Below are 14,267 nucleotides of genomic sequence, written 5' to 3' on the forward strand. Positions count from 1 at the left end.
TGGCAAAATGAACTGATTTTATCGCGAATGCACGAACATACTCATTGCGAGTTATGGATTATGATTTTTGTGCCGCCGTCACCCAATTAAAGTTAACACAGCAACTTGAAATATCACTGTTGGACCAAATGCTTCAGACATGTAAGAAATAAGCAGTTTATCAACTATATTTACTGGTTTTATCAAGTGGATATGGCCAAAATAAGCATATTTAAAGGTTATTGTGAGCTAGCATAACACCGTAATATGGTCTGCAATGGCTAATCAATAATGCAATAAATTAGCTTTAACAGTCATACATTTGGACTTTTTTTCTTGATTTTATATGAAAACAGATGCTCTTTGTTTAACCCAGCACTGTTTTGTGTTAAAATATGTTATAGGATTCACGATTTTAGCACTGTTACATTCATGACGCTACTGTTACAACTGTACCGCACTTTTTTATGGCTGTTAGGTTAAATTATTGACAAACTATAACATCTTTTTTAAATTCTGTTTCAACTTTCATGGAGTAGACATGTACGACTCTGTTCTGGTCAAATTTCACAACTCTCAAGTCTATCGTCTTTGTGTAAATCGAGTTTGAATTGGAAAAATAAAAAAGTGTTACAATTGTGCCGGTTCTCCCCTAGGCTATATGGGTGATGCAGCGCTGCTGACGTGAGGCTAGAAAGCCCTTGCCTGTTCTAGGAAGACTGATCCAATGCAGCAAATATATGAAAAGGCTAAAGTCGTACATTGGCTATGTTGTAGCCTATCCCCAGAATATCAGCAGCAAACTCAGTCTCTGTCTCGCAAAACAGTCTCCAAATAAAACGCACATCGGCCTGTTGCCTTTTCTGCCAGCTTGTGAAAATATATCGTCCAAAATGCTTGATTGCATTGCATTCTCCACATTTTTAGCTACATTTTCATTTACCACATCAGCATTTTTGTTCAGTGAATCTTTTGTAAATTGCTTTACAATTACCGTCGGGCCTATAGGCCTATTGCCTGGCTTGCCTCAGCTTCAGTCACGTCCTTTTACAATTTTATCATTGTAATAAAAAACGCAATTTGCCACATAATTTCAACATGCTCCTGGCCTACTAATTAATGCCTATTGTACTTTATTTTTTGCAAAAAGAAAGAAATCCTTGATAAAATAACAAGTCATTCACATTATAGGCTACTTTACACACTGTTATGTCAGGGTGACTGAAAGCCTGTTCTGAAGACTCCCATTCATTTTGACTGCACGAGCGCGTCTTTTTCAGACAGACAGCGCAATTCATTTTAAAGCAATTTACAAAAGATTCACTGAACAAAAATGCTGATGTGGTACATGAAAATGTAGCTAAAAATGTGGAGAATGCAATGCAATCAAGCATTTTGGACGATATTGTCACAAGCTGGCAGTATAGGCAACAGGCCGATGTGCGTTTTATTTGGAGACTGTTTTGACTGAGTTTGCTGCTGATATTCTGGGGATAGGCTACAACATAGCCAATGTACGACTTTAGCCTTTTAATATATTTGCTGCATTGGATCAGTCTTCCTAGAACAGGCAAGGGCTTTCTAGCCTCACGTCAGCAGCGCTGCATCACCCCCTACATTAAAACAACCAGCGGATGGTGGGCGGGTGCCGTTTCGAAGATTGGTCAAAAAACTTTGGTGTTGATGGATGGCTGATGGATGATAAGTTTTGCTATGCAGTTATGGTTGAAATAATAGCCTATCAGCGCACCTCTAGTGTGTGTGCCTCTCTCTCGCTCAGAGGGGAGGGAGAGGCTGAGGGTCGATCCAGCATGGATTCTAAACTCTGTGGTGGATAGGATCTACAATTAGGTGTTAACAATACTACTACGCTAGGTCGAAGTACTCCCAAGTGCTATTGCGCCACACATTGTAGTTCTCCGGTTTATTCGCTTGGAAAATCGCCACGTTTCATGTTGCGTGGCCGTAGCATTTCTATCAACTACTCGTGCAACTGTATTTAAGTCGGTAAAACGTGGATGTTTTTGATTACTTCTACGCTTAGTTGCCGTCAAAGCCCGCTAGCATAGCAACATGCTAACACAGTCCAGCCGCGCACCAGAGCGTTTGAGTGCACGTACGGACACGGGAGAGGTATGACTCAACTCGTGAAAGTTAAGGTAAGAACATATATTACTACTGACATTGGGTGGCGTGTTCCTTTAAGAATGGATTGATGTCACAATGTTCATGAGCGCGTCTCCCCTGTAACTATGCGACCTCAATAATAACTTTTTTTGACCAATTTCAAAGATTCATTATAGCCTATATTCTTCCTGCAATACAGGTAGGTCTTGATAGTTTCTCCTTTTAGGTAATACCATGAGAGGTAAGTTCTGGGTTACCAGGATCGTACGGGCAAAATTGTGAGTAGTTAAAAGGCCTACCATCGCATACCTACGTTTTGTGTTAGTTCTAGGCTAAGCCTACCCATTGTTTCTTTACTTGCCCTTCAACATGCAACACGCTGTAGGCTATTTCAGCAATCGTTTTGTGGGACATAGAAGCTACAGTCGTACAAATTCTTCTGTGACTAGGTTATCTAATTTTATTAGGCTGCTGTAGTATCCTAATGGGCGTCACCTCCAGAAGGGCAACATAGGCTACAGTCAAAAGTAGGCTAGTAATTCTCTGAGTAAACATGACCTTTATGTCGGCTTTGTCTAATTTGCTATTGATCCTTGTTTTAGGTAGGGCCTACAATGTGCCAACCACCTTGCCTGTTGGCCTACATTTACAACCAACTAGCAGCAGTGAATTCTGATATTAGCACCAGAAGTGGGCACATAAAAAAATATTTTGTTACAAACTACAAATACTAGCTCATAAAATGTAACAAAATAAAATACTGATGTGAAAAATGTATTTAATTCAAATACAATTTTGTTTCATAATACAAAACTATGTCGTTAGTGTCGTGCACTATTAAAAGCTTCCATTTACTGCACCCTACTGCGGTGAGGTAGGGCTGTCAACAATTTCGCAAAAGCTATATCGCTACAATTTTCACAAAACTTGTTGGAAAAGTGTAGCACAGGCTAAGGAAATCCCATACGTTTTTGGAGCCGATCAGACTCAAAAGGAACTTTGAAACATTTTCCATTGTAGTCTTCTCGCAATGATAGCGAAAGTGAAATGTTTTATTTTAAATTATGAATTTGTGCAAGCCTGTGTCATTCAGGGGGCATCTGTGCCCAGGGGTTCATAATCCATCCATGCCATGCCTATGTCCGTCAGACCTTATTTTACCTGGACTAAACAGAAGGGTGGGTTCAGGGATTTCAGGCACAAAATGTAATAAAACATTAAAGTTGGTCGAATAATATTATCATGTATTTGCACTTGATTTATTTAAATGTTACAGTAATGGGAGACAAAGTATGATCATACGTTTTTATTGTGGCAATTTTGGTCTCTAGATAACACCATCACACACTAGATATAGTTCCATTTAGAATAGGTAATCTGTATTTTGTAATCTGGATCAGGTTGATCCAATCCCAAATTGCCTTGAAAAATTGGCACTTAAGTAAAATGGACTACCTGATCCTGAATTGTAAAACCTGGGATTTCCAAATCCGGATAATTCTGATCCAGATTAAGTTTTTTGAACAACTGGGCCCCGGATACAAACCTATTATGACATATGACCAATCCAGTTTGACCAAGATTAGTGTGAGAGAGGCTATCGGTCTGCTAATCCTATGAAACACAGCTTTAGTTCAACTGAAACTATAGTGTAAATTTGAACCTTTCTTGTTGTACAGATTTGATAAATTGCTTAAGATGTCGATGCCAGACGCAGAAGCAATCACACCTGGCCATGCAATGAGGACCAGATCCATGGGCCAGAAAGGAGACCACAAGGCGGAGGAGGCCGACAGGGTGAAGGCCTCGATGGATGTAGGCTACTTCCTGCAGCGCGCAATGACCTCAGACTTAGCTCCCTCCGTCATGCACTCTAACCGCATGCGTCTGGAGACGCTGCGCCGCTGCTCGTACTACCTGGAGGTGATCCGGCTGGACTTGCCCCTGGGCGAGCACAGCTACCTGTCCAACTCCACCATCCTGCACCTGATCGACCCGTGGAAGCTGCAGCGCATGAAGAAGCTGGCCAACTGCCAGGTGAAGATCCAGCTGAGCCTGCTGGAGGAGCTCCACGAGCAGCTGGTGAAGGGCCGCCAGAGGCTGGACTCCCTGCTGGAGTGCTGCGACCTTCCCATGCTGATGGTGGAGGGCGAGTCCATCCACGAGCAGGTGACCCAGGTGCTGCGCACCAAGGCGGACTTCGACGCCGTGCTGTTGCCGGGGCGCCTGCATTCCAAGCACCAGCTCATCTCCGACATGGGCAGCGCCAAGGTGCCGCAGGTGCGCCTGGCGCTGGTGCTCAAGATGCCCGTGCACTTCAACAAGGAGCGCTCGTTTGCCACGGGCAACGCGGCCAGCCTGCACTGGCACGTGGCGGGCGCCGAGGTCTCCGACCCGCGGGAGCAGTTCGAGCTGCACTACAAGCTGCTGCAGCCCGCCTGCACGGCCGAGGGGACAGAGGTGAACATGCTCACCTGCGACGCCTACAGCGCACAGGTGGAGGGTCTGCGCTCAGACCGCTGCTACGAGTTCCGCATAAAGAGGGTGGACTCCTGCTGCCTGGTCTACGGGCTCTGGAACGACAGCATCATCCTCAGGACCGTGTCCGCAAGCTTTGGGGGAGGGAAGGAATGCAATGAAAAGAGAAGGAGACTGTTTCCATGGTGAGAGGGACATCACAGACAACGTTTTATATACAGCTATGGGAATTAAATACATTTATATTTACATTTTGGATTAACTGGAGTGTTACTGTGTTTTTATTGCCTTTCACTGTGAAGAAAAGTGGATTTTTTCTACCTTGTGATATGTAATGTCATTATTACTGTAATTTTATTATTATTATTTTATTATACCTTTATTGAACCAGGGAAGAAAATCACATTGAGATAGGTATGTATAAGTATACATACTCTTTTGATCCCATGAGGGAAATTTAGTCTCTGCATTTAACCCAATCCGTGAATTAGTGAAACACAGCACACAGTGAGGTGAAGCACACACTAATCCCGGCGCAGTGAGCTGCCTGCAACCACAGCGGCGCTCGGGGAGCAGTGAGGGGTTAGGTGCCTTGCTCAAGGGCACTTCAGCCGTGGCCCACTGGTCGGGGCTCGAACCGGCAACCCTCCGGTTACAAGTCCAGAGTGCTAACCAGTGGGCCACGGCTGCCCAAATTAACGGGAATGTCACGTCATGAAGCAGGATCAGAACCTGCGACGCTGGCAACTTCAAGTGCTTTGCACAGCGAAGTCCAGTCCATTGTGCTACGGGAGCGCTAGGTATCTCATTTACAAGTGAGCCCTGGCCAAGGTAGCAGCAAACAGTGAACATCGTGTAAAACCGCATATATTTGTCTTTGTGAGAAAATATTACCACTAATGCAACACTGATAGCTGATTTTGTTTTCAACTCCAACATCTAACCCGATATTTAACATTACAGTTGTGTGGCCAAGGACACAATAAAATGACATTAATGGCAGTAGACAGCTACACACAGTAAGCTCTGAGCTGCAAGCACATTTTTGAGTTTGGCTTTGGATGTCAGATTTTCATGTCCTGAGCCTACTTCATATTTAGTCAGCCAAATAAAATTTCAGCAAAACAAAAGGAAGCGGTGAGTGGTGTGTGTTGAATTACAGCCAATGCTAATTGGTTTGGATATCCTGCCTGTGAGGCTGCAGATGTCAGGTGGCGACCCATCTCGGAATAACCCGATTAGAGCAACAAGTTGCTATGTGTCTACTACACAGTGTGCAACTGAAACAACAGATTTCCTGGAAATGCAAACCACACCCTAAATGAAAGTACTACTACTACTACTTAAACGTTCAGGGGAAAGACCAGAAACTTCTTCACATTTGATGATCTGTGGTGTGCAGTTCAAAAAACTCGGATCCACTGTTTGAACTGTCTGTAAACAATCAATTATAACATCAAGTAAACAGGCTCAGTCCTGTTCATCATGGTAAACAAAACACTGAAAACACTGCAGAGACAAACAGCGAGTTTCCTCACACATACTCTCAACATGGTCAACATGGTCAACCACAGCAAGCCTATACATTGTGCTAGACGTGTGAAGTATGAAGTGTGAGATATTTTCACTTCTGAAAAAAAAAAAAAAAACATATATTTACTCTATAAATACCTACACAACAGCAACATGCACAGACTCAAAACTATACTGTATCGGCAGCTGAACTCTGCTTGCCGGTGACCATATTCTCTTCTTGGAATTTGACCAACTAATTATGTGATGACAAGAGGAAGTAAACAATTTTGTCATGGAGTAAGTCATACTCACTAATTCACTGTGCCTAAACGTGTCTGTTCATGATCACTGACTACTGTTTGAAACAAAAAAAAAACTTCAGAGAACATTGGTGAAAGTGGAAAAAGGCCCCAAACACTCACTCAAGTTAGGATTTTACAGTATAAATAAATACGGAGGAAGAATTGTTTAAAGGCTTTAGGCTTCACATCTGGTTCCTCAGCTGAAATGACAAATCATGAGTTCTGAAGGACATGAAGATGCAAATGCATTTAAAAATGTGTTGGCTGTGAACCAATATTAAACTAAAAGAAATGGTATGGAAGATATGTGATATTATGTGCTGATGTATAAACAATTCACCCCACATATATTCTTCTAACATGAGAGTCAAACTTTAAAATGTAATGACACTTGCAACATACACAATAAGAATATCGAGAAGCAAAATAACAGCTAGTATCTGCAGTGATGCTTGTCTCCAAGCATTCCAATAAGGTTCATTAAATTTAGGTGGAAACTATATTAGTTTGTGGAAATTATTTAGCCTAGCCTACTTGTCCTGTTGGTGATGGAACACTGACATTGTTGCAACAACTTTTATTCCATAATCTTTTTCACATGCAAACGTAAGCTACAAGTAAACTTAATTTATAGATTTGGAACATCTGGAACAGGGCCTATCAAATAAGTAGTCATACCATCTCCTCAGTATCATGGGAAAAGGCTAGGCTACTAGTACAAATCTAACAGTCCGACATTTGAATACAATAGCAGAGTGACAAGCAATAAAACAAGCTAGCCATGTAGAAAGCAGGCCGGCCCACCTAGGGTTTACAAAGTATAACGCTAGGCCTATTTAGGCCATTTATTTTGTCTTTTGTATAGCCTATAGGCTAGGCTAGACTACAGCATAAAAACTGAACAAGTGCGATAACCTATAACATCAACTGCTGTTCAAACATAAGAAAGTCCTGAAAGTTCAAGGTGACAACAGAGTAACAGTATTGGGCTCTGCCTCCGTATTTACCGTTGAATACATCTCCCTTGGTTTGCGGTAAATTACAGCATCGCTCAGTTGCGCCAATGACCTTCGAGTTCTTTTACTTAAGCTGTGAAAACGCATAAGAAATTCGTCGTTGCCGACCAGGTAGATGAGTGGATTGATGGCGCTGTTCAAGCAAGCGAGTCCTCGGCTGACTTGATAGGCTAAATAAATATCGTCAAAAGTTTTGTAGCAGATTCCCTCCATTTTCAAAATCCTCGTAGACAAATTAAGATTTCTTAAAATGTGATATGGAACGAAACACACAGAAAACAACACAGTCAAAAATATGATCAATTTAAGGCTCCTTTGCTTCAGCAGAGTGTTGATATTCGCCTTGGTCATGAGGACGAATGCCACGTGCCCGTAGCAGACAAGGATGACAAGTAGAGGAATGACAAATCCCGTTATAGTCCAGCCGATGCTGTACGGCAGGTAATCCTTGATACGGTTGTTGCCAGTTGTATCAAAACAGGATCGTGTGGAATTTAACGCTGATTTGTCAAAGAACATATCAGGGAGAATTTGAATGATTACCAAAGTCCAAACAAGTGCACTTATGGCCACAGAGAGCCGTGTGTTTACAATACCTTTACTTTTCATGGGATAGACAATACCAAGATACCTGTAAACACAAATGCAGGTTAAAAACCCGATGCTGCCATAGAGGTTTAAGTGGAAGCAAAATCGTGTTATTTTGCAAAATACAGTTCCAAACATCCAAGTGCTGTCAGCTGCGTAATAACTGATTAGGAACGGAAGCGTAGAGACGTACAGTAAGTCGGCAATTCCAAGATTCAAAATGAAAACTTTTATGTCACCAAGTGTCCTCCATCGATTAAACACCAGTTTCAGTCCGCAGACGTTTGCAACAATTCCAATAGGGGATTATCACGCTTCCGGGTTTCACGGGCGGGATTTTTTAATTTTGTGCACGTACACTTCCGGCGCAGTTCAGCAATGGCTGAAATGAAGGCTAGATGTCACTGCTCTGTTCCACTTTGTACATAGAACAAACAACGCCAACCCATGGATTCCCGACTGAATTGAGTCTAAGGAAGAAGTGAATTAAAGCGGTTCGCCGGGATGAATGGCCCAACTTTAAAATAAAACAAGGTAGCACGTTTGTTTGTAGTCGGCACTTTAGTGAATCAGACTACACTAACGCTACAGGTGCTATCCGGCGGCTAACGAGGATAACTTTACCAATCGGGGTCGCATCAAGCGTCTGAAAATCGGGTTGTGCCCTCCCGTTTTCAGTGGAACAACTGGGGACTGCCAAGAAGGGAGTCCGCTTATAAAAGAGCATCAACTCGCTTAGGCCATGACGTTTGCCCAGCCCTTCCTCTGGAGCAGCCCCTGCCATGTGAGGAAGAGGCTATGGAGGAGGTCCCAGCTTAGGTGGTGATGACAGAACATGATTACGCCTCTGCTCCTAAACCAGGTATGTCAGTGTTTGCCGATGTTCTGAAATGTTGGCCTACCTCCTCATGATGACCTACCAGTACCCCATACTATGCTTAAACCATAGGTAGCACATCCTGTTAGGCAGTGGTGGAATTTAACGAAGTATACTTCGTTACTGTGTAACGTTAAGCTTACTTAAGTAAATGTTCCACGTATTTGTACTTTACTTAAGTAGAATCTATAGTGCATACGTTTGACTTTTTTACTTCGTTACATTTTGCAGCAATTATCTGTACTTTTACTCTACTACTTTTCTACAACACCATCGTTCCTTTACGTACCTTTCTCAACAACATTTATTGTTCAATCTGGACCAGCAGAACTGGCATTACGATCCACCAGACGTTTCCCTTGTCTACCCCGTTAATTTTCAGACTCTCATGTTTTTACTAGAGTAAATATTTCTCTGCTTATTTGTACTTTTACTTAAGTAATGAGTTTCAGTACTTCCTCCACCACTGCTGTTAGGTAGAAATGATAATAGAAATGTCTATCAGAATGCCCTACTGCTCATTATATTTTGCTTAAACCATAGATAGCACACCCTGACAGGTAAGAAATGTCTATCAGGATGTGCTACCTATGGTTTAAGCACAGAACGGGTTATTAGTACGTCATACCGTGGGTAGGTCAGCTTTTCAGAACACTGGCACAAAATGTTTAGTGTTATTGATGTCCCAGCATTTGACTAATACTACAATTTTAAAAGCTTCATCCCAAGTACAAACGTTGCATTTTATATCTTACTTGATTAAACGTAAAGGTGAATATTGAGCTATAAAAAGCTATTTCACGTAGCTTTAGAGGTCCAAACTACTTCCAATATGCAAGTCACAAACAATCTGGGTCAAATGTTTTCATTTTTCTCTCATCTCATACAGGTGCACTGGATGCTGCTGTTGCACGCATACAGCAATTGGAAGACCAAGTCAAGGAGCTGATAAGAGCTGTCACAGCTGAAAGTGGGTTGGGTGCATTTTCACAGATTTTGTGTTTTTTACACAAGATTCACAGCAATACGCAGGGTCAAGGAATACCGCATCTGGGAACACACTCTCCCTCTAACCTTGTCTGGGACAGTCAACCAGCTGTGGACCGTCTGTTGTGTGATGACCAACTTCCAGGGACCACTTGATTTAAAAGGCTACATCCCTGTAGTGTTTCCCCGATCCCATGCATTTAACTATATACTGAAAACATTGTATAGATGTACATAATTGAATGAAAAGTCATTCATCTATAATAAATTCTAGTCAGTCTGTCATGAAGGTATTCAAAATAATGTAAATAATGCAAATATGTAAATAAATATGTAATAATGTAAATAAATATGTAATAACGTACATAATGTAAATATGTAATACTGTAGTAAGTAATGTACTCAGAAAAGGGAATTAATAAAATCCTTTATTCATTCAGTTCATTTCACTTTCTGCTGTAGATACACATTCATATATGTACCAAAGAAGTACAGGTCCACCTTCTTTTTCATGTCTTTTATCACTTCATCATGAACCTCGCGGCACAGGTCCGAACCTGGAGTCGACCATGGTGAGTTGAGACAAGCCACGCAGCACTAATGATATTAGTGGTTGCGGCCTGAGGCTTTTCAGTCCTTTTCCAAGAGACAAGACTTGCGGGTCAGGGAGGGATCCTAAAACATAAAATTAAAAACAGTAAGTGTTAAATTATCCACACATCTCTTTAGCTTGTTTTGGTTTTCAATTCTGATGTCAAGAGTCTTTCTGGAGAATTGCTCACTGCAGTGTTCTATATCATATGGTAGCCAACAGTATGATATTGTTACAGTATTAACATTACCTGTGTATGCTTGATAGAGTGTTGATTTGCATACGCTGATGGCTTTGGTTCCCTAACAACCAAGTCCTGAACCGGCTCTGCATACACCTAGACCTGACAGCCACCACCCTGTCAACGATGTTGGACACTGGTGGACAAAACTATAATTAATGCATAAATACTGTGGATTGTTGATTCTAGCAAAAGAAGGCTCATATGCTGACGTTAGCTAGCTGACACTGACAGAGGCTAAAGTTCTTCCTATCAGAATAAATGGAATGGGTGCATTGACTCGTTTAAAGCTGAATAATCTTACTTTAGTTGGGTTTAACGTAGGTTAAACACGTTATAACCATACGACCATCTGAGTTGACGTTAGCATAAGCTAACCTACCTAGCTAATGTAATGTTATGTTAGCTAGCTAGCCACTCACCTTCATAGTCGTAGATGAAGTTCTCGAAAAAGAAACTGTATCCCTTGTCCACTTTGGAGCGGGCTGTGATGCAGTGTTGTTCAGTTAGTCGATGGTACGTCAGAAAAAGTTATTTTAGGTAAATTTACCAGGGATGCAGTATAAGTAAACTTGGGCTCATCCATCACGGGTACGCCAGAGAGATGAATGATTCACCGGAAGTGGCAGTGCACAAAAATCATGAATGCGGAAGTACGTCGTATCAGCGTGATAATGGCTTATTACGCACACAAGGACATAAACGGTGGGCAAAAAAATTTGCGTAAATTCTTGATCAATCCTCTTACACACAGTGAAGTTGAACTTGTCCATTTTCTCTTCGCGCTCAGCTCTCACGGTATTGCACATTAACAATATAACAAATATACAGTCCGAAAATCCCGCTCTTCATCTACTTTCGAATTCATGGTGTTGGATACATGTAAAAAGAGATGAAGGTAGGCTACCATCGTTACGCCTACTTCCTTTGTGACTTTCGCATAGAACATTTCACATAGCCTACTGAATTCTTGTGCATGTGCAGTGTCAGTGACAGTGTTGTTGTGGAGAAAGTCTTCACGTTGTGATTAAAGGTGTTTGAGTCGTGACTCACTCGGATCTTTCACCCGTGTCTTTAAATTAACCCATGAGTCGCGAGTCTCTAGTATCATTAACTCGGATCAGTTGAGTCCTACTACAATTCAATCTAAAACGATAAACAGCGCCACACACAAACCTCTTGCAACATTAGCTAGCCTCCTAGCCCTAGCCATCATAGCTGCCAAAAATGTAACAATTTCGCAGGCAACCACAACTCCACAAATCAACTCAAGCGACTGAGTGAGCAGGCAGTCCGAGGTAACTGGTTAACTTCCCGCAGAGCCGGAAACATTGCAGACTTACAGACCATGGGACTCAGATTGGAGCTTCTGAGTAGCAATCCAGGTTAGTCGGATCAGCCGGCCGGTTAGGCTACGTTGAGTACGAGTCAGTCGAATCAGCCGGCTACGTTGTCATGAGTGGATCTGCGAGAGCGAGTAGCTCCTCCTCGAGGTGAAAAGCAATTCCACAACAAAAGCCATTCTTTCACTTCTGAAATAACATTCAATGTTCTTCATGTAGCCTAGACATAATTAGATTTGGTGTACAGATGTAGCATATTAAAATGCAATTAGGTCGTGCAAACAGTCCGAACTGCACGCTCATGGAGCTGCTTGAGTATCTACCCGGGTCAGTCGAATCAGCCGGGCGGGCCGGTTACGTTGTTATGAGTGCGAGTCAGCCGAATCAGCCGGCTACGTTGCCATGAGTGGATCTTTAGAGCAGCGAGTAACTTCTCGTCAAGGTGAAAAAGAAATCCACAACAAAAGCCATGCTTTCACTTCTGAAATAACATATGTTCTGCACGCATAGCCTACTATAAAATGCAATTAGGTCGCAAAGACAGTCCGAAACATTGCAAGCTCTGTATGGAGTTGCTTGAGTAGGCTATCTGAGTCAGTCGGATCACCCGGGCGGACCGGTTACGTTATGTTGTTATGAGTGCGAGTCAGTCGAATCAGCCGGCTATTGTCATGAGTGGATCTGTAGACGAGCGAGTAGCCTAGTTTCTACTCGTGTTAAGGTGATAATAATAATAGGCCTAATGAGAATAGTAGTAGTAGTAGTAGTAGTAATAATAATAATAATAACAATAATAATAATTTATTCACTGCAGGGCATTTCTACGTTCCTGTTTCTATGTCTACATTGAAAGTCAATTGCTTAGGCTAGGTTAAGACAATAAATAAACAGTCTGGCTCAAACTGCTTTCTTTCCCGTGAGTGGGTGGAGATTTTGATGCTATTATATTAGGCTATTTTATATTATATTATATTATATTATATTATATTATATTATATTAGGCTACCTAACAGTATAGCTATGATTAATAGTAATATTAGTTGCCTAGCAGCCTATAATACTTATTAAAATAGATTCCTAGTAACCTACTATTAGTATATAGAAGTGGTAATAAACATTGTAGCAGAGTAGCATTAGACCTAGGCAAACTTTTCTATTGTTAACAAAACAACAACAAATAATGCATTATTACAATATAGGCTACCCTCTCTGTCAATAAGATCAAAGTTTCTGAACATGAGCACCAAAAAGATGAACAATGTGTGGATGCACTTTGACCAGAAGAGCAAAACTCTTAGGCTAAATGCAAGTACTGCAAAAACCTGGTTTCAAATCATGGAGGATCCACATCCAACATGAGAAGGCACTTAACGAAATGAAGCACCCCACTGCACTGCTTGAACGTAGGACTGAATTTCTTTGCGATTTAGCAATACTGACTCAAGTGACTCAAGTGACTCAAGTGACTCGTTCAACCCTGATCAGTTTAGTGAGTGACTCAGAATAACCCGGATCCTTAAAAGGAATCGAGTTTGACAGGCCTAGTTGTGATCATCATGCTTTGTGTTTCAGGGAAGCTTTTCCTTAATTAAGTGTGCTTGCTGAAAGCAGCACACTTATTGTTCTTCTTATTATTATTCTATTTTATTCCCTTTCAGCCCACTTTTTTGGCCAGTTCCTGCCCTTAGAGGTAGTGATGTCATTGATTAAATCAATGACATCAATACCTCTAAGGGCATAATAATTAAAGATACATTAAAACAATGCGTAACAAATTACGCCGCAATGAGAGTATAGTTCCATGTCAAATCAGCCTAGAAAATCGCCACGTTTCCTTTTCCATTAGTCTTAATTTAAGTCTGGACCTGTTAGTAGCACATCGTTCAGTGACACACCATGATGACAAGCGCTAGAATGGAAGACCACTCTAATTTGATCAGGCTTACATGGATGAGACACCAAATGTGGGTAAGTACCAGCATTCTTCTCTTTCGTTCAGCGGTGGAGTCGGTTCAGCATCATGATGATGGAAGATTTTCTCCATGACGACTAAGAGCCTACACTTTGTTATTAGGCAGGCATGTCCGAGGTAAACGAAAGGGATGCGACGCCACTGAGCTGTTCGTGTCGTCCATAAACACCTCTTTGTCCATTATTTGAATGAACAATTTGTCCTCAATTGAAGGACCTGTCTCTGTTCTTTCAAAGACTGTGCTACCTAA

At 41.7% G+C, this 14,267-nt stretch overlaps 2 protein-coding genes and 1 long non-coding RNA gene across 3 annotated transcripts; 1 reads left to right on the forward strand and 2 right to left on the reverse strand.

Moving 5' to 3' along the window:
* The first annotated feature begins 3,804 nt into the window (after positions 1 to 3,804).
* Positions 3,805 to 4,773, forward strand: LOC143104911 (fibronectin type III domain-containing protein 11-like). The gene has a single exon (XM_076269242.1). The coding sequence runs from the start codon at positions 3,805 to 3,807 to the stop codon at positions 4,771 to 4,773; it is 969 nt and encodes a 322-aa protein (XP_076125357.1).
* Positions 4,774 to 6,927: 2,154 nt separating this feature from the next.
* LOC143104186 (P2Y purinoceptor 1-like) lies at positions 6,928 to 8,865 on the reverse strand. Its single transcript, XM_076268149.1, has one exon. It carries the CDS (start codon positions 8,141 to 8,143, stop codon positions 7,361 to 7,363), a length of 783 nt encoding a protein of 260 aa, XP_076124264.1. The 5' UTR covers positions 8,144 to 8,865; the 3' UTR covers positions 6,928 to 7,360.
* A 1,590-nt stretch (positions 8,866 to 10,455) lies between these two features.
* On the reverse strand, positions 10,456 to 11,660 carry LOC143104187 (uncharacterized). The gene is made up of 3 exons (XR_012983020.1): positions 11,125 to 11,660; positions 10,712 to 10,838; positions 10,456 to 10,544 (listed from the first exon to the last, which is right to left on the reverse strand). It is a non-coding gene; the product is annotated as an uncharacterized LOC143104187 (long non-coding RNA).
* Positions 11,661 to 14,267: the final 2,607 nt, after the last annotated feature.

This window comes from Alosa pseudoharengus, unplaced genomic scaffold (assembly GCF_046254945.1).
Source record: "Alosa pseudoharengus isolate Yale_2024_CS ecotype anadromous, Long Island Sound unplaced genomic scaffold, YU_APseudo_1.1 YU_APseudo_1.1_scf_5, whole genome shotgun sequence".
Lineage (NCBI taxonomy): Eukaryota > Metazoa > Chordata > Actinopteri > Clupeiformes > Clupeidae > Alosa > Alosa pseudoharengus.

Bases quoted from the DNA above. Each gene is read 5' to 3' on its own strand.
- LOC143104911 (XM_076269242.1), top strand. From the start codon at position 3,805: ATGTCGATGCCAGACGCAGAAGCAATCACACCTGGCCATGCAATGAGG.
- LOC143104186 (XM_076268149.1), bottom strand. From the start codon at position 8,143: ATGTTTGGAACTGTATTTTGCAAAATAACACGATTTTGCTTCCACTTA.